Raw genomic sequence first — 19,116 nt, 5'->3', positions numbered from 1 at the left:
CAGTGATCGCTGAGATCTTGGTTGAAAACAGGTGTATTTGGAGGGCAAGTTGGTTATGATGATATCTATGAGTGTGCCCATGTTTACCAATTTGGTGTTGTACCTGGTGGGTTCATTGATCATTTGTGAGAGATTGAGGGCATCAAGCTTAGATTGTAGGATGGCCGGGGTGTTAAGCATGTCCCAGTTTAGGTCACCTAGCAGCACTAGCTCTGAAGATAGATGGGGGGCAATCAGTTCACATACGGTGTCCAGGCCACAGCTGGAGGCAGAGGGTGGTCTATAGCAAGTGGCAACGGTGAGAGACTTGTTTCTGGAAAGGTGGATTTTTAAAGCAGAAGCTCGAATTGTTTGGGTACAGACCTGCATAGTAAGACAGAACTCTGCAGGGTATCTCTGCAGTAGATTGCATCACCGCCCCCTCTGGCAGTTCTCTTGTCGGAAAATGTTATAGTTAGGGATGTAAATATCATGGTTTTTGGTGGTCTTCCTGAGCCAGGGTTCAGACACGGCTAGGACATCCGGGTTGGCAGAGTGTGCTAGGGCAGTGAATAAAACAAACTTAGGGAGGAGGCTTCTAATGTTAATATGCATGAAACAAAGGCTTTTATGGTTACAGAAGTAAGCAAATGATTGCGCCTGGGGAATGGGAGTGGAGCTAGGCACTGCAGGGCCTAGACAACAACAGATAAGACAGAAATTATACTTATCACTCCAGGAGTCCTCTAGCTATAGATTGAAGCACATTCATTTTGGTATTTGGCAATTAACATTATTAGCAGTTCTACATTAGCAGTTGTACATTGTTTTAATGTAACCAAAATATAAAGTTGCTCTATTATCTCTCTCTCTCTCCTGTCCTCAGTGATCAGTGTGAACAGCCCTCTGGACTACGAGATGGTCCCTGAAGGAATGATCTACCTGACTGTGATGGCTAAAGACGGCGGGAACCCATCCCTTAACAGCAGTGTCTCTGTCACCGTCGAGCTGTTTGTTAGTACATCACCCAACTTTATGCTTTCTAATGGTTTCAACCAACACTCATGCATGCAACAATCATGTAGGTTTCATCCAACACTCACTGACTTCACTTTGAATTGATCCCAATCCTGTCATGTACTACTGTTGCAAACAGGTTAAGGATTAGCTATTTTTTTCCATTTTCACCTAAAATGACGTACCCAAATCTAACTGCCTGTAGCTCAGGCCATGAAGCAAGGATATGCATATTCTTGGTACCATTTGAAGTTTATGGAAATTGGAAAAGGAATGTAGTAGTGTATATAACACAATAGAGCTGGTAAAATATAATACAAAGAAAAAAACATCACATTTTTTGTATTTTTCTTGTACCATCATCTTTAAAATGCAAGAGATAGGCCATAATATATAATTCCAGCCAGGTGAAATTTTGATTTTGCCCACTAGATGGCTGACCCATTGCATTTCTGTTAAAAATGTTGTGTCAAGGCTGCCCAAATTGGCCTAATTTGTTTATTAATAACTTTTCCATGTTAAAAATTGTGCACTCTCCTCAAACAATAACATGGTGTTCTTTCACTGTAATAGCTACTGTAAATTGGACAGTGCAGTTAGATTAACAAGATGTTAAGCTTTCTGCCAATATCATATGTCCTGGGAAATTGTCTTGTTTCTTACAACCTCATGCTAATCTCATTAGCCTACCTTAGCTCAACCGATCCGTGGAAGGGACACCAATCCCGAAAAAGTTTTAATTAAAGATTTGCCACTTTTATAATACATTTTGGTAATACATTTTTTTTAGTTTACACACTCCAGGTTATGTCATACATGATGGATCATTAGCTTCCCTACAGAAAATACTCAAACTTTCATACATCTAGATTGCCAGGTGGGTAGGCGGGGTGTTGAGCCAGAGACAACAGCGGGGTCAAACTGTACAACCCAGTTTTTACATTTGAATATAAAAATATATATTTTTCATACAAAACTACACTCAATATTATCTCTGGGACCCTCAGGATGACAAATCAGAGCAAGATTACGGAATCTAAGTACAGTATTTCAGAGGTGATTGTATCAAACCAGTTGCCGTGATGAAAGGGTTTTGTTGTTACGCAATTTCCTCAAACAATAGCACTGGATTTCTTTTCTGTAATAGCTACTGCAAATTGGACACTGTAGTTAGATTAACAAGAATTTAAGATGTCTGCCTATATATATTCCTATGTCCCAGAAAGTTGGCTGTTGTATACAATGTTTTTTAGTCACATTATGAGATATTGAGCAACAACCGTCCTGGTTTAGGGACACTGATTCCGTAGTATAGTTCTACGTACTTTTGTGTTGCTCAAATTTTGTAACGGACCGTATACAAACCTACGTCACTCTGTTTAAGTGTGTGTAGCGGCCTACACTGCTCTGGGGTGAAGTTTCCCCTTGCTACAGATCCAGGATCAGCTTCCCCTCCCCAATCCTGACCTTGACCATTAGCGGGGAAAATGCAAAACTGCCATCTAGGGGTAACGTCACCCTACTCGCGTAAGTGTTGTATCTTACAGTAAGATACACTGTAGTGCCTGGACTATCATTAAATGTGAAGACCAGCTTATCAAATCATTCTCTATATGTAATTTAATTACGCTATTAAACTAATCATGTAACTTTAATTACCTAGGAAGTTGGGGCACCACAGGAATATGTTGTTTATAGAGTCTCAATTCCCGAATATAACTCTTAGAATATGTTCATATCTTATTGAGTACAGTCTTGTATTCATGTATTTTATTACCTCATCAGTTCTCATTACTGAACATCGCAAACCCAAGCCTCCCTAGCCTCCATAACGAATCACCAATATACATTGGCTTAATGATTTATTTACTATCTAACTAAACAAATCACAGAAATACATAAACAAAGAATACCGTTATCAGTTACTAACACAATGCATTGATAAGTCCCTAGTGGGCTAAATGTGTATGACGGCTCAATAGACAATGGAAAGGGGTGGGACACAGGTAAAAGCTGGAAAGACAACATGGATTCACTACACACAGTTGATCATTATATTAATTGAAATGCTAATCCTTTGCACAATGAATGGCCCCTCATTTGATAACTAATTCCAATGTATATATTTACGCCCGTATGTCGTTGTTGTCTTCTCTGTTGGAATCGCCGGTCCGTCTGCTGGAGAGTCAGTTCATCAGATAGTCTCTGGTTAACTTCCCCAGAAGTCACAATGTCTTTCGTAGTTGGCATTTTCTCAGCAGCTCTGGATAGTGTCTGTTGTAATGGTACGTCAGGCGTACAGATGGTTGTTGCATAGAATAGATGCTTCTGCACTTGTCGGTATTCTCGTACTAGACTTACGCAATTTCCAGCTGCAGACTAGTAATTCTACGTCTAGGATTTGCTCTTATTCTGTAGTGATCGATAGTCTCAGAGTTGAACCATTTCCAGCCGTGTAGCCAACACTACACGTTGTCTGGTCTCCTGGGCCTATAGAGTTGTAGTTCTTAGGGATCGGCATCCCGTCAACGGGACAGTTGTAAAAATCATGCAGTGCTTTGTTTCATCATCGCAGATTTGAGAGAAATAACAATAGTCTGTGGGCAGTTGTAACCTATAACATACCTCGTTCACTCTCCCCAACAAACCGCGGACTCATCTTCCGGCAGAGCAGGTGGAGGGGCAGGTTTCGGGTCGAGAGCCAGACCCTGTCCCCTGGTGCGAACACTGGGGCCTCACTGCGGCGACGGTCGGCACCAATTTTCTGGCGCCTTATGGCATGCTGAAGGTGGACGTGGGCTGCCTCCCAGGTTTCCTCAGCGCGCCGAAACCAATTGTCCACCGCAGGAGCCTCGGTCGGGCTCTGATGCCAAGGAGCCAGAACCGGCTGATACTCCATTTCAATGTGTATTAGGGTAAGGTTAGTGGAGGAGTGACGTAGCGAGTTCTGAGCCATCTCTGCCCAGGGCACGAACTTCGCCCACTCCCCCGGCCGATCCTGGCAATAAGACCGCAGAAACCTACCCACATACTGGTTAACTCTCTCCACCTGCCCATTACTCTCGGGGTGAAAACCTGAGGTAAGACTAACCGAGATCCCCAGACGCTCCATGAACGCCTTCCAGACCCTTGATGTGAACTAGGGACCCCGATCAGACACTATATACTCAGGCACCCCATAGTGCCAGAAAACGTGTGTAAACAGGGCCTCTGCAGTTTGTAAGGCCGTAGGGAGACCGGGCAAAGGGAGGGCACGACAGGACTTCGAAAACCAATCCACAACGACCAGGATCGTGGTGTAACCCTGTGAAGGTGGAAGATCAGTCAAAAAATCCACTGACAGGTGTGACCACGGCCGTTGAGGAACGGGTAGAGGTTGTAGCTTACCTCTGGGCAGGTGTCTAGGAGCCTTGCACTGGGTGCACACCGAGCAGGAAGAAACATAAATCCTCACGTCCTTAGCTAAAGTGGGCCACCAGTACCTCCCATCAAGACAGCGCATCTTCCAACCTATCCCAGGATGACCAGAGGAGGGTGACGTGTGAGCCCAATAGATCAATCGGTCGCGGACAGCAGACGGAACGTACAGACGACCAGCTGGACACTCAGGGGGAGAGGGCTCTGCACGTGACGCCCGCTCAATGTCCGCGTCCAGCTCCCACACTACAGGCGCCACCAGACACGAAGCTGGGAGTATGGGAGTGGTATCCATGGATCGCTCCTCTGTGTCATACAGCCGAGACAATGCGTCTGCCTTAACGTTCTGGGAGCCTGGTCTGTAAGAAAGAGTAAACACAAAACGAGTGAAAAACATGGCCCACCTTGCCTGGCGAGGATTCAGTCTCTTTGCCTGCCGGATGTACTCCAGATTGCGGTGGTCAGTCCAGATGAGAAAAGGGTGTTTAGCCCCCTCAAGCCAATGCTTCCACACCTTCAAGGCTTCTACGACAGCTAACAGCTCTCGGTTCCCCACATCATAGTTTCGCTCCGCCGGGCTGAGCTTCTTCGAAACGAAAGTACAAGGGCGAAGCTTCAGTGGCGTACTCAAACGCTGAAAGGGCACTGCTCCTATCCCAGCTTCGGATGTGTCCACCTCCACTATGAATGGCAAAGAGGGATCCGGATGAGCCAATACAGGCACCGAGGTAAACAGAGTTTGCCTCAGCCGACCACTGCAAGCGCACCGGGCCCTCCTTTAGCAGTGAGGTAATGGGAGCAGCCACCTGACCAAAACCCCGGGTAAACCTCCGGTAGTAATTGGCAAACCCCAAAAAACGTTGCACCTCCTTTACCGTGGTTGGAGTCGGCCAATTACGCACGGGTGTAATGCGGTCGCTCTCCATCTCCACTCCTGAAGTGGAAATCCGATGCCCTAGGAAGGAGATGGATTGTTGGAAGAACAAGTATTTCTCAGCCTTGACATATAGATCATGCTCCAACAGGCGACCAAGCACCCTGCGGACCAGGGACACATGCTCGGCGCATGTAGCGGAGTATATCAGAATATCATCGATATACACCACTACACCCTGCCCGTGCAGGTCCCTGAAGATCTCATCTACAAATGATTGGAAAACTGATGGAGCATTCATCAACCCATATGGCATGACAAGGTACTCAGAATGACCTGAGGTGGTGCTAAATGCAGTCTTCCACTCATCACCCTTCCGAATACGCACCAGATTGTACGCACTCCTGAGATCCAATTTTGTGAAAAAACGTGCCCCGTGCATTAACCATATTGATCAGAGGTAGCGGGTAACTATATTTCCCTGTGATTTTATTAAGACCTCAATCAATGCACGGGCATAAACCGGCATCCTTTTTTTTCAAATAAAGAAACTCGAAGAGACGGGTGAAATGGATGGCTGAATGAACCCCTGATGCAGGGATTCAGAGACATATGTCTCCATAGCCTCCTTCTCCGCTTGCGACAGGGGATACACGTGACTCTTGGGATATGCAGCGTCTACCAGGAGATCTATCGCACAATCCCCCCGTCGATGGGGTGGTAATTGAGTCGCCTTCTTTTTACAGAAGGCGAGAGCCAAATCGGCATATTTGGGGGGAATGCACACTGTGGAGACCTGGTCTGGACTTTCCACCGTAGTAGCACCAACGGAAACCCCTAAACACCTACCTGAGCACTCTCGCGACCACCCCGTGAGAGCCCTCTGTGGCCAAGAAACAGTGGGGTTATGGCAAGCTAACCAGGGTAGGCTTAGCACCACAGAATACGCAGGAGAATCAATAAGGAAAAGACTCATCTTCTCCTTGTGACCCTCCTGCGTTATCATACACAAAGGTGCGGTTTCCTCCCTGATAAACCCTGACCCTAATGGTCGACTATCTAAGGCATGAATAGGGAAAGGGCATATCCACAGGAACAATAGGGATCCCTAAACTATGAGCTGGCTAGAAGACCGGTGACGTCGAACGTCGAAAATCTCACCCTAAACGTTGTTTCAACGAGTCAAATCACCTTCATATGTATTCCTTATAGATCCTAGACTGTAACTAGACTTCACTATATCATTAAGGGTGTAGTATATCCTACAGGACACAATATTTTGTCAGAGATCGGCGCCTTCATGTCACGCCGATGACACGGCGGTCTTCCCTTGAACGACTCCAGCTTTGTCAAATTACCACCAATCGGGGTCAAACGGAGCTAGCTAGATAGCTAATGAGCTGGGCTTTCACAGGACACCCTGTGTCTGTTCGAAAATGTAGGTGCCTGTCTTTTGCGACTTTTGGACAAAAATGATATGAATATTCACAGTTATTAAGTTATGAAAACTGGTTGTTTTGCAAATGTTGAACTTATAATATGGCTACTAATACTGGAAAAGCTAAATCACAGTCCATGTATACAGATTTTACGATATTCTTGCAGAAAAATGTAATATGAATGCAAATGTCTCTTTCACGATTTGCCCATATGTACCTGGGTGACATCACACTAAATGTCCTGTAGCTCGCTCATACTTCAAGTTAACCATTTGAAATGGACATACACTGCTCCCATCATCAGAATTACAAGCAGAGTGATGGCTGGGGGAAAAAAAGGTGGGTTTTTTTCTTTGTATTTTCTTCTACCAGATCTATTGTGTTATGTTATCCTACATTCAATTCACATTTCCACAAACTTAAGTGTTTCCTTTCAAATGGTATCAAGAATATGCATATTCTTGCTTCAGGGCCTGAGCAATAGGCAGTTAGATTTGTGATCACTACATCTGCTGGATTTGGATACTGCTTTTTAAAGATGTGATCAATACATGTAGATAATTTCATTCCTGTGCTATTTGTAAATAACCTGGTAGGTTGACTGATAAGCTGAACCAGGTTGCAAGCACAGGTTACATTTTGAAGCTTTTTCTTGAGTGGGCCGCTTGATGAAGGCCAGTCAATATTTAGCTTATCCAGAAAATATACCTCTGATGATATCACATACATTATCAAGCATTTCACACATATTATCCAGATACTGACCGTTAGCACTTGGTCTATAGCAGCTTTCCACAAGAATGGGCTTTAGGTGAGGCAGGTGAAAATCTGTAGCCATATTTCTTCAATAGCATTTGATATGAGATCGTATCTAAGCTTTACAGGAATATGACTCTGAACATAAATGGCAACACCTCCACCATTGGCATTCCTGTATTTTCTGAAGATGTTGAAACCATGTATTACTGCCACTGAATCATCAGTTATTATCTGAGTGAGTTTCAGAGAGTCAGTATATGAATGTTATCTGTTACTAGCAAGTTATTAATTCCATGAACCTTGTTTGTTAGGCTACATATGTTAATGTGGGCTGCACACAGTGGTCTTCCTACTAGGGCAAACATATTCCTACTCTGGTGAACTAGCATCAGTGCTAACATATATCTCAGGTTCATAGGTGCATGAGTACTGCATACAATAGCTGTAGGATTGGCAGAGGCTTTCAGGGGAGTTAGAGGGACATAAATTATGTTACTTCATTATGACAGCCAATGCCCCTGGGAAAATGTACATTTTCATGAGCACAGCAACACAATGGTAGGGATTATCTGGGTTGGGTCACTGACAAGTAACTTTTTCAATGCAACCTTGAAATGCGTGGACATGGTCCAGAAGCCAAGATGATTTGGATGGACTCTGTCATTCCTGTAGAGCGTCTACTGTTTCCATAAGGTGTCAAAGTTATCTATAAAACTAATGCCAACAGAGCAACAGTAATCTTTTAGCCAGGTGTGTAATGCCAGTAGCTTGCTGAGTCTTTCACAGCCACAGCCCAGCAATGGTAACAGGCCTGAAATAATTGACCGCTTTTTGGAATCTTTCAGAGCTCAAATCAGTTCTTTATAATTCATTTTTAGCAGTTCCGAGCTAGCCCCTATAATGTAGTTTGACCCCACATGGACTATGACAGCGTCAGTCCCCGGCAGTTGTTGTAGAATGGTAGGATGCAGCCTTGTAATGTCCTGTATTCGTGCTCCAGGATAGCACATAGTTTCTCACCATAGAGCTGGTGATGACGACAGCAGGTGAATTGGCTGAGGTGGTCCGGCCGTTCTTTCGCCTCGAGTGGTTTAGAAGACCGATGGGAGGTGCGTCCCGATGGACCCGAGCCAGCCATAGAATCCATCGTGGCTAATGAAGGGGCCAGAGTCTTATACACCCTCACGATCCGATGAGGGGGAGCTCTGAAGATCTGAACCTGAGGTAGAAGCCACCGGAGATGGAGACAGAACAAAGGATGCAGGTACCTCAGGATCCGATGTCGAAGTGGAAGCCCCCAAGGATGAAGGTGCCAGAACCTCTGGATCCAGGGCGGCAAGATTTTTGAAGTCTGTATCCGGTCCGGCCTTCTCATCGCAAAGGAGGCCCCTATTGCCAAAGGCCGCTGCTTTCGAATTCCACTGCGAGTGACGTGCCTCCACGGCTGGTTGGTAGTAGATGATCCTATTCCTGACCCTAAGTCATCCAGAAGCAACCTACTAACTCCATTCTCCAGGGAAGAGGGTGACATCTTCTGGGAAGGATCCCTGCAGAGCAGTGGCCAGTCGGCTGTGGAGAGACAAGACGGCGGCGACACTCTCACCAGACCAGAGCAGCATCCAGCTACTGGAGTAAGCAGCATCCAGCTACTGGAGTAAAAGAGAAAGTAGGCAGGCATAGATTCCCCAGTAGCTTGTGTAAGTTTGCCAGTTATTTAAATTCCCAAGATTAGTCCTCTGCAAGCAAACAGTTGTTACATTGAAAGCCCAGACGGTCGACATTGTCCTAGAATACAACAAAATAAACACAGCTCCTGCAGCGTTGAAAACATTTGTTAGTTACCTCCATTTCAACTGCAGGCTAGCTAGGCTGGCTGGGCTTCGGTGTCTCTGTTCTTGACAGGAAGTGTTGTATAAACAAGCAGTACATTGCAGTGAGCCAAAACACCGGTCAAGAAGTTAGGGAGCATACATCCTTACATAGAGAAACACATTCGAGAAAAACATATAGAAGTGTTTAACCCCGTACATAAACAGTTAATAAACCATAGCTACATAGACAATTAACCACAAACACTTTCATATCTGTCACTATTTCTGGAGTGTCCCCTGCTGTGGCAGGTGCTATAGAAGGTTAACACTGACAACTGACACTCAGGCTACTATTTATCCCTTGTGCTGCACTACAAAAGCCCTGTGTGTGATGCTTCCACACAGTGATAACCCCATGTGGTCGTCGGTTTGTGTGTGTGTGTGACCCTCTCTTCCACTGAATGACAGACAGACACAGACAGACACAGCGAAGGGGGATACTTAGTCAGTTGTACAACTGAATGCATTCAACTGAAATGTGTCTTCTGCATTTAACCCAACCCCTCTGAATCAGAGAGGTGCGGGTGGCTGCCTTAATCGACATCCACGTCATCGGTGCCCGGGGATAGCCGAACAGCTCTGGACTTCACTCTCTCTGTGCATCTCATCACATGGATTCTCCCATTATGTCACATGCAGATGCTACTGCTGGGATTCATACCTCATCTTGCATCAGAGACTTTTCAAATAGATTAATACATAGTACACACTAACAAATACACACACAAACACTGTAAGCTGGGTGTCTAAATCCCTGCTGGTACAATATGTTGGTAATCAGAACCATAATAAAGAAACAGAGAAGTGTCACAGCAAAATATTCATGGCTGGATAAAGACACTATCCCTCTAGAATCTATACAGACCCCAGAGAGAACTACAATAAAATCAACAACATCCTACTACTACTACTGACCAAGAGACTCAGAATGCTAAAACAAATAGACTTCCACACAATACATATACACACAAAGAAACAGACTACATATCGTAATGCGTTTGTGTATTGTGTTTAAGTGTTATACTTTTTGTTGTGTGTCTTTGCTCGCCTTCTCCCATAGGATGAGAATGACAACCCGCCAAAGTTCAGCAAGCCTTCCTACCTCGTCAAGATCCCTGAGAACATAATTGCAGGTGAGTTGGAGTCATATAAATATAATAACTTTATTAGGTAACAATTTATTATGACTACATATCCATAGTGCTTTTATTACACATATATAAGCATTTTATGAACGTGTTTTAACAGATCCCAACCGCATTATTAAAGGTTAATGTATATCCATTGCATATCCATAGAGCAGTCATGCTATGCAATAGCTCATATTTAGGTATCTTAATTGTTGCATCATTACAATGACAGCGGAGTGTCATCATTATGGCTGTTCTCAAAATGTGTGCTTCTGCCATAACAGTGTTGGTGAATATGTGAAAAGATGGTAACATGTTACAATAAGTTGCCCCTATTACTATGTGGCTACACAGTAGTACTTACAATGTAACAACTTTAACAATCAACTCTGTAATTACAATGTTGTTAAAGGGACAATCATGTATTTACAATGTACTTACCCAGGAGCAAGCAACTTAATGTGAAGTGAAGTGACATTTTTAATCACTTTGTAGTTACAATGCAACAACCTTTGCAGAGACAATAGGCTAACCAGGAGAAATAAGGAAACAGAAGAAAACATTTCAGTGTGAATTTTCTTTAATTGATTTGACTCATATTCAAACCATTAAAATTAAATTCCCAATTTTGTCATGGTCTATGGACCCCCTGAAGTAGCCTTGGCCACCCCCTGGCGTCCCCATGTATAAAACTCTAGTACCGCCTTTGCCTGCTGCATGACCCAGCTGCGCTTCAGCTTCAGCTCACAGAAAGATGGCCTGACATTTTCCTGTAGAAATTCTCTGATACAGAGCAGAATTTCTGGTTCCTTCTATTAAGGAAAGTCGTCCAGGTCCTGAGGCACCAAAGCCTCCACCCACCATCACACTACCACCACCATGCTTTGCTGTTGGTATAAGGTTCTTAGTATGGAATACAGTGTTTGGTTTTCACCAGGCATAATGGGACGCTTGTCATCCAAAAATATATACGGTTGATTTGTGCATGATTTTTTTATTATGTTACTTGGATTGACGCACCGGTGCATCAATCAACTCTAGGGGGTTAAAGTCGTGTATAGTAACCCCAGGTGTAAAATAGTAAATAATGGCTAATTCTCAGGAAGTATTAAACTGTCAAGAGAAGTAAAACAAGGTTGTCCACCGCAATGTTCGCTATTAAAATCAGATCCAACAATAATATCCAGGGCTTAAAAATAAAGGTGTCATTGTACGCTGATGATTCATTCTTTATTTTAAATTGACAATTTAATCCTTGCACATTCTCATAGAGGATCTAGATCATTTTTCTAACCTATCTGGATTATGTTCAATGCACAAAGTAGATGTCCTAGCCGTGCACAAAGTAGATGTCCTAACCTACTTGCCAAAACTATAGTTTGTTAACAAGATATTGGTGGAGTGGTTGAAAAAGTAGTATTAAGGACTCCAACCTAAGTATATGTAAACTTGCGACTTCAACTGAATGTTATGTCAGAAAAAGTATGTTTTAAATTGTTAAAAACAAGTTGTCATTCAATAGGTTCTGATTGGTATAAGGTTCTTGTCATTCAACAGGCTCTGATTAAATTTCCAATATCCTCACCATGGTGGAAATTCTGTAATTCTATATTCTAAAATGTATTAAATAGTTGTTTTCCCCTCATCAATCTACACACAATACCCCATAATAACAAAGAAAAACATTTTGGGGAAGTTTTTGCAAATTAAATTCCAAAACTGAAATATCACATTTACATGCATATGATGCTGCCACCTCCATGGTTCACCATAGTGATGGTGCCAAGATACTCTTGTTTCTCATGGTCTGAGAGTCTTTAGGTGCCTTTTTGCAAACTCCAAGCGGGCTGACATGTGCCTTTTACTGAGATGTGGCTTCCGTCTGGCCACTCTACCATAAAGGCCTGCATGGTGAAGTGCTGCAGATCCAGTTCCGGTTGTCTTTCTGGAAGGTTATCCCATCTTCACACAGGAGCTCTGGAACCTTGTCAGAGTGACCACCGGGTTTTTGGTCAACTCCCTGACCAAGGCCCTTTCCCCCGATTGCTCAGTTTGGCTGGGTGGCCAGCTGTAGGAATAGTCTTGGTGGTTCCAAACTTCTTCCATTTAAGAATGATGGATGGCACTGTGTTATTGGGGACCTTCAATGTTTGGTATCATGTTTGGTACCCTTCCCCAGATCTGTGCCTCAACACAATCCTGTCTCAGATCTCTACGGACAATTCCTTCGACCTCGTGGCTTGGTTTTTGCTCTGACATGCACTGTCAACTGTGGGACCTTATATAGACAGGTGTATGCCTTTCCAAATCATGTGCAATCACTTGAATTTACCACAGATGGACTCCAATCAAGTTGTAGAAACGTATCAAGGATGATCAATGTAAACAGGATGCACCTGAGCTCAATTTCTTGTCTCATAGCAAAGGGTCTAAATATTTATGTAAAAGTATTTTTTTATTTAGTATTCCAAAAAATGGAAGTCCATTTTAGAATAAGGCTGTAATCTAACAAAATGTGGAAGAAGACAAGGGGTCTGAATGTCTTTCAAAGGCACTGTATATGCCATTTATTTGACGGTCCTACTGCATTCTGTCCCCTACCAAGTATTTGTTTTACTTTTGGTGCCAACAAGAATGACGTAAGATAGTACCCAATAAAACTAGCTTGATTGAGCCTCCGCCATGTATATCTCACTAAGTCAGGATATTGAAGCCTCCATATTTGTACTAGTTCCAAAATATCCATAATATTTGTGATTTCCTTAACCCTCCTGCTGTGTTCTGGTCAAATTGGACCGATTTACAAGTTCTCTCTCTGAAAAATGTAGTTCATTTAATCCGATTGTCATAAAATTCCATGACTTTGTCCACACAGGGCATCTGAACACACAAAATACAGTTTGATGATTTTCATTACATTTTGGGTGTTTTATTAAACTTTTATACACCTGTGGTGTTCCCGGTCAAAAATGACCAGTCATTAGAAATAACTGGGTGTGACTACAATTTGTGTATAAAATTGAGTTCAGGCACATGCCCATTCATCAGATGGATACACTTGCTCTCCCAGACCCCCACATGCATGTGTGTTCGAGCACAATAACACACACACACACACACCTCACCCCCCTTCTTGGCTTCCATGGCAACCCCCACAGGAACCTTTAGAATGGAATAGAATCTTTCCCCCACGGGAACCACACCTGTTGGCATTCTCACAATCAATCACAAAATTGTTTCAATAATATATAGAACTTGTCTTGTAGCTCTGTTATATAAAGATTTTTTGAGGCCTTGCTCACAATTCATTCTGTGGCAGCACAATGACCAAACGATATACTGTATGTGAGGCTCTTTATCAAATATTTGATCATGACACTGGTGAGGAGGAGAGAGTCCTTGTTAAAACCTGTTAGGGATAGGTGTCCCGCTCGCTGGACACCTGTCGACATTGGAGGGCTCCGCAATTCAAATAAATAATCATAATATTTAAAATTTCTGAACATACAAGTATCTTATATAATTTAAAATATTAAATTATTGTTAATCTAACTGTGCTGCCCGATTTACAATGGGCTTTACAGCGAAAGCATACCATGCGATTGTCTGAGGACGGCGCCCAACGTATTTTTCAACCAGCACAGGCTTCATAAAATCACAAATAAATCACTTACTTTTGAAAATCTTCCTCGGTTTGCAATCCCAAGGGTCCCAGCTACAACGTGAATGGTCGTTTTGTCTAGATAAAATCGTTCTTTATATCGCAAATATTCAGTTTAGTTGGCACCATTGATTTCAGTAATCCATTCGCTCAACATGCAGACAAAGGAGTCCAAAAACCTACCACTAAACTTTGTTCAAACAAGTCAAACTACATTTCTAATTAATCCTCAGGTATCCTAAAATGTAAATAAACTATAACATTTCATAAAGAAATAAGTACGTTCAATAGAAAAGTAAAATTAGTAAGCACGCGTCCTCTTCCTCGCTCGCCAACAGACTGATATTGTAACCTGGAGTCTTTGTACAAACACTCAAAATTCTTGCTCGTTTTTGAAGAAACAAGCCTGAAACCTTAAACAGACTGTTGACATCTAGTGGAAGTCATAAGAATTGCCATCTCTGAGCTGGAATTGCATAGGACCCAAAGCTTCCCATTATAAGAGCCTGGGACCTCAAAAACAAAATATTTCTGGTTGGTTTTTCTTTGGAATTTCACCTACCTTATCAATTGTGTTATAGTCTAGCTCTAAGAAGTTAAACTTTGACACAAAGTAGTCTGTGATAAATAGCACAATATGTTCCATCTGAGTATTTGTTATTGTCAAAATAATCCATACATTATTCTTTTTGTTTTAACTCATAAACGAGTTGTCAATGAGCTCAGGTCAATGAGGCCTACTGGCCATAAATAGCAATTAGAAGTTCAAAACTTGTAATGTTAACAAGAACTTAAGTTGATAAAAAGATCTAACACAACATTAGGTGATAATATATGTATTATTATGGATTTATAATCAGCTATAATGGGGCAGTCATTTTGGACTGGGAACACATCATTAATTAACATGAAAGTAACACAAAAGGAAGTGCATGAGGATGATAGTTCTTGTGTGGTTTCCTTTACGGTCCATTGAGTTATTTAAAACCGTATTATAATTTCCCACCATAATAATTGAGTCGATTATTGTTTGTAGGCTTGATAAATTGTTATATATATTTTTAAAGCAGCGTGGATCATAATTTTTTGCACTGTATAGATTAATGAGCCAAATCTGTTTATGGTCCAATAACATAATTTAAAGGATCCATCTTCATTGCGGATCTGTTGTGACAAATTTCAGGTTTGGATCAAAATTGTTGTTAATTAATATCATCACCACTTTTGAGTTATTTTGTCCATGGGAGAAGTATCTCCAAAGTTGTTGAATGAGTTTCCTGTAGTAAACAGTATATATTTATATTCCTTCTCTTTTAGCCAGGTAAATACTGATCCACTTTTCTTATTATCTGCTAAGCCAGTACAATTATAACTGGCTATACTTATTTTACCACTTACCATAAAGAGATATACATTTCAATTATATTTATCCTAATATATAGTACCAGTCAAAAGTTTGGACACACCTACTCATTGAAGGCTTTTACTTTATTTCTACTATTTTCTACATTGTGGGAAAATAATGCAGACATCAAAACTATGAAATAACACATGAAATCATAAAGTAACCAAAAAAGTGTTAAAAAAATAAATTATATTTGAGATTCTTCAAAGTAACCACCTGTAACGGCGTTCTTCGTTTGTTGAGAGAGGGTCGGACCGAAATGCAGCGTGGTGGTTACTCATGTTCTTTAATGAAGAGAAAATGACGATACATGAAATAACTATAAATACGAAAACAACAAACGGAACGTGAAACCTAATACAGCCTATCTGGTGAACACTACACAAAGACAGGAACAATCACCCACGAAATACAAAGTGAAACTCAGGCTACCTAAATACGGTTCCCAATCAGAGGCAACGAGAATCACCTGACAGCTGATTGAGAACCGCCTCAGGCAGCCAAGCCTATACAACACCCCTAATCAGCCGCGATCCCAAATACTACAAACCCCAATACGAATTACAACAACATAAACCCCTGTCACACCCTGGCCTGACCAAATATATTACGAAAACACAAAACACTAAGACCAAGGCGTGACAGAACCCCCCCCCCCCCAAGGTGCGGACTCCCGGACGCACCTCAAAACCATAGGGAGGGTCCGGGTGGGCGTCTGTCATTGGTGGCGGCTCCGGCTCGGGACGTGGACCCCACTTCATTAATGTCCTCGTTCCTCCCCTTCGCGTCCTGGGATAATCCACCATCGCCGCCGACCATGGCCTAATAGTCCTCACCCAGAACCCCACAGAACTGAGGAGCAGCTCGTGACTGAGGGGCATCTCGGGACTGAGGGGCATCTCGGGACTGAGGGGCAGCTCGGGACTGAGGGGCAGCTCGGGACTGAGGGGCAGCTCAGGACTGAGGGGCAGCCCGGAACTGAGGGGCAGCCCGGAACTGAGGGGCAGCCCGGAACTGAGGGGCAGCCCGGAACTGAGGGGCAGCCCAGTACTGAGAGGAAGCCCAGTACTGAGAGGAAGCCCAGTACTGAGATGAAGCTCAGGTAGGTAGTAGGCTCCGGTAGATCCTGGCTGGCTGGCGGATCTGGAAGATTCAAGTTGACTAGCAGATCTGGAAGATTCTGGTTGACTAGCAGATCTGGAAGATTCTGGTTGACAGGCTGATCTGGAAGAATCTGGTTGACTGGCAGATCTAGAAGATCATGGCTGACTGGCGGATCTAGTTGCTCCATGCAGGCTGACAGCTCCTTGCAGACTGGCAGCTCTTTGCAGACTGACAGCTCTGACTGCTCCATGCAGGCTGACAGCTCCTTGCAGACTGACAGCTCCTTGCAGACTGACAGCTCCCTGCAGACTGGCAGCTCCTTGCAGACTGACAGCTCTGACTGCTCCATGCAGGCTGACAGCTCCTTGCAGACTGGCAGCTCCTTGCAGACTGGCAGCTCCTTGCAGACTGGCAGCTCCTTGCAGACTGGCAGCTCCTTGCAGACTGACAGCTCCTTGCAGACTGGCAGCTCCCTGCAGACTGACAGCTCTGACTGCTCCATGCAGGCTGACAGCTCCTTGCAGACTGGCAGCTCCTTGCAGACTGGCAGCTCCTTGCAGACTGGCGGCTCCTTGCAGACTGGCGGCTCCTTGCAGACTGGCAGCTCCCTGCAGACTGGCAGCTCCCTGCAGACTGGCAGCTCCTTGCAGACTGACAGCTCTGACTGCTCCATGCAGGCTGACAGCTCCTTGCAGACTGGCAGCTCCTTGCAGACTGGCCGCTCCTTGCAGACTGACAGCTCTGGCTGCTTCATGCAGACTGACAGCTCTGACTGCTCCATGCAGGCTGACAGCACCCTGCAGACTGGCAGCTCCTTGCAGACTGACAGCTCCCTGCAGACTGGCAGCTCTTTGCAGACTGACAGCTCTGGCTGCTTCATGCAGACTGACAGCTCTGACTGCTCCATGCAGGCTGACAGCACCCTGCAGACTGGCAGCTCCTTGCAGACTGGCAGCTCCTTGCAGACTGACAGCTCTGGCTGCTTCATGCAGACTGACAGCTCTGACTGCTCCATGCAGGCTGACAGCACCCTGCAGACTGGCTGCTCCATGCAGGCTGACAGCACCCTGCAGACTGGCAGCTCCTTGCAGACTGACAGCTCCTTGCAGACTGACAGCTCCTTGCAGACTGACAGCTCCTTGCAGACTGACAGCACCCTGCAGACTGGCAGCTCAGGCTGGTTCAAACAGGCAGGAGGCTCCGGCAGCGCTGTAGAGAATGAAGGCTCTGATAGCGCTGAACAGGCGGGAGACTCCGACAGCGCAGGAGAGGAGGAAAACGCTGGCTGCGCTGAACAGGCGGGAGACTCCGACAGCGCAGGAGGGAAGGAAGGCTCTGGCTGTGCTGAACAGGCAGGAGACTCCGACAGAGCAGGAGAGGCGAGACGCACTGTAGGCCTGATGCGTGGTGCGGGCACTGGTGATACTGGAGCGAGGACACGCACAGGAAGCCTGGTGCGGGGAGCTGCTACCGGAGGACTGGTGTGTGGAGGTGGCTCTGGATAGACCGGACCGTGCAGGCGCACTGGAGCTCTTGAGCACCGAGCCTGCCCAAGCTTACCTGGCTCGATGCCCACTCTAGCCCGGCAAATACGAAGGGCTGGTATGAACCGTACCGGGCTATGCACCCGCACTGGAGACACCGTGCGCTCACTAGCATAACACGGTGCCTGCCCGGTCTCTTTAGCCCCCCGGTAAGCACAGGGAGTTTGCGCAGGTCTCCTACCTGGCATAGCCATACTCCCTGTAAGCCCCCCCCCAATAAATTTTTGGGGCCGACTCTCAGGCTTCCATCCGCGTCGTCGTGCTGCCTCCTCATACCAGCGCCTCTCTGCTTTAGCCGCCTCTAGTTCTTCCTTGGGACGGCGATATTCTCCAGGCTGAGCCCAGGGTCCTTTTCCGTCCAGTTCCTCCTCCCATGTCCAATACTCCAAGTGATGCAGCCTCTCCCACTGCAACTGCTCTTCACGATTAGCAGGGAGAGTTGGCTCAGGTCTGACACCCGACTCAGCCACTCTCCCTCTGAGCCCTCCCCCAATACATTTTTGGGGGTGCTTTTCGGGTTTCCTTGCCAACCGTGTTCCCTCGTATCGTCGACTCTTATCTCCGGCTGCCTCTGCTCTCCTCAGTGCTTCCACCTGTTCCCATGGGAGGCGATCTCTTCCAGCCAGTATCTCCTCCCAAGTGTAACAACCTTTGCCATCCAATAAGTCTTCCCATGTCCATTCCTCCTTTCGCTTTTCCTGCGGTCGCTGCCTGTTTCCACGCTGCTCGGTCCGTGTGTGGTGGGTGATTCTGTAACGGCGTTCTTCGTTTGTTGAGAGAGGGTCGGACCGAAATGCAGCGTGGTGGTTACTCATGTTCTTTAATGAAGAGAAAATGACGATACATGAAATAACTATAAATACGAAAACAACAAACGGAACGTGAAACCTAATACAGCCGATCTGGTGAACACTAC

General features: G+C 44.8%; 1 protein-coding gene across 1 annotated transcript in view; it reads left to right on the top strand.

Annotated features, from left to right (window-relative positions):
* Positions 1 to 19,116, top strand: part of LOC109865854 (cadherin-23) — a 555,430-nt gene that overhangs the window by 351,098 nt on the left and 185,216 nt on the right. Inside the window, exons 18-19 of the mRNA XM_031799369.1 lie at positions 866 to 993; positions 10,417 to 10,489. Of these exons, the coding sequence (XP_031655229.1) occupies positions 866 to 993; positions 10,417 to 10,489 (201 nt within the window). The remainder of the gene's footprint in view (positions 1 to 865; positions 994 to 10,416; positions 10,490 to 19,116) is intronic.

Source organism: Oncorhynchus kisutch, linkage group LG20, assembly GCF_002021735.2.
Source record: "Oncorhynchus kisutch isolate 150728-3 linkage group LG20, Okis_V2, whole genome shotgun sequence".
In the NCBI taxonomy this organism is placed as follows: domain Eukaryota; kingdom Metazoa; phylum Chordata; class Actinopteri; order Salmoniformes; family Salmonidae; genus Oncorhynchus; species Oncorhynchus kisutch.
The sequence above is the reverse complement of the archived record's forward strand: the minus strand, read 5'-3'. Positions and strand labels throughout refer to the sequence as shown.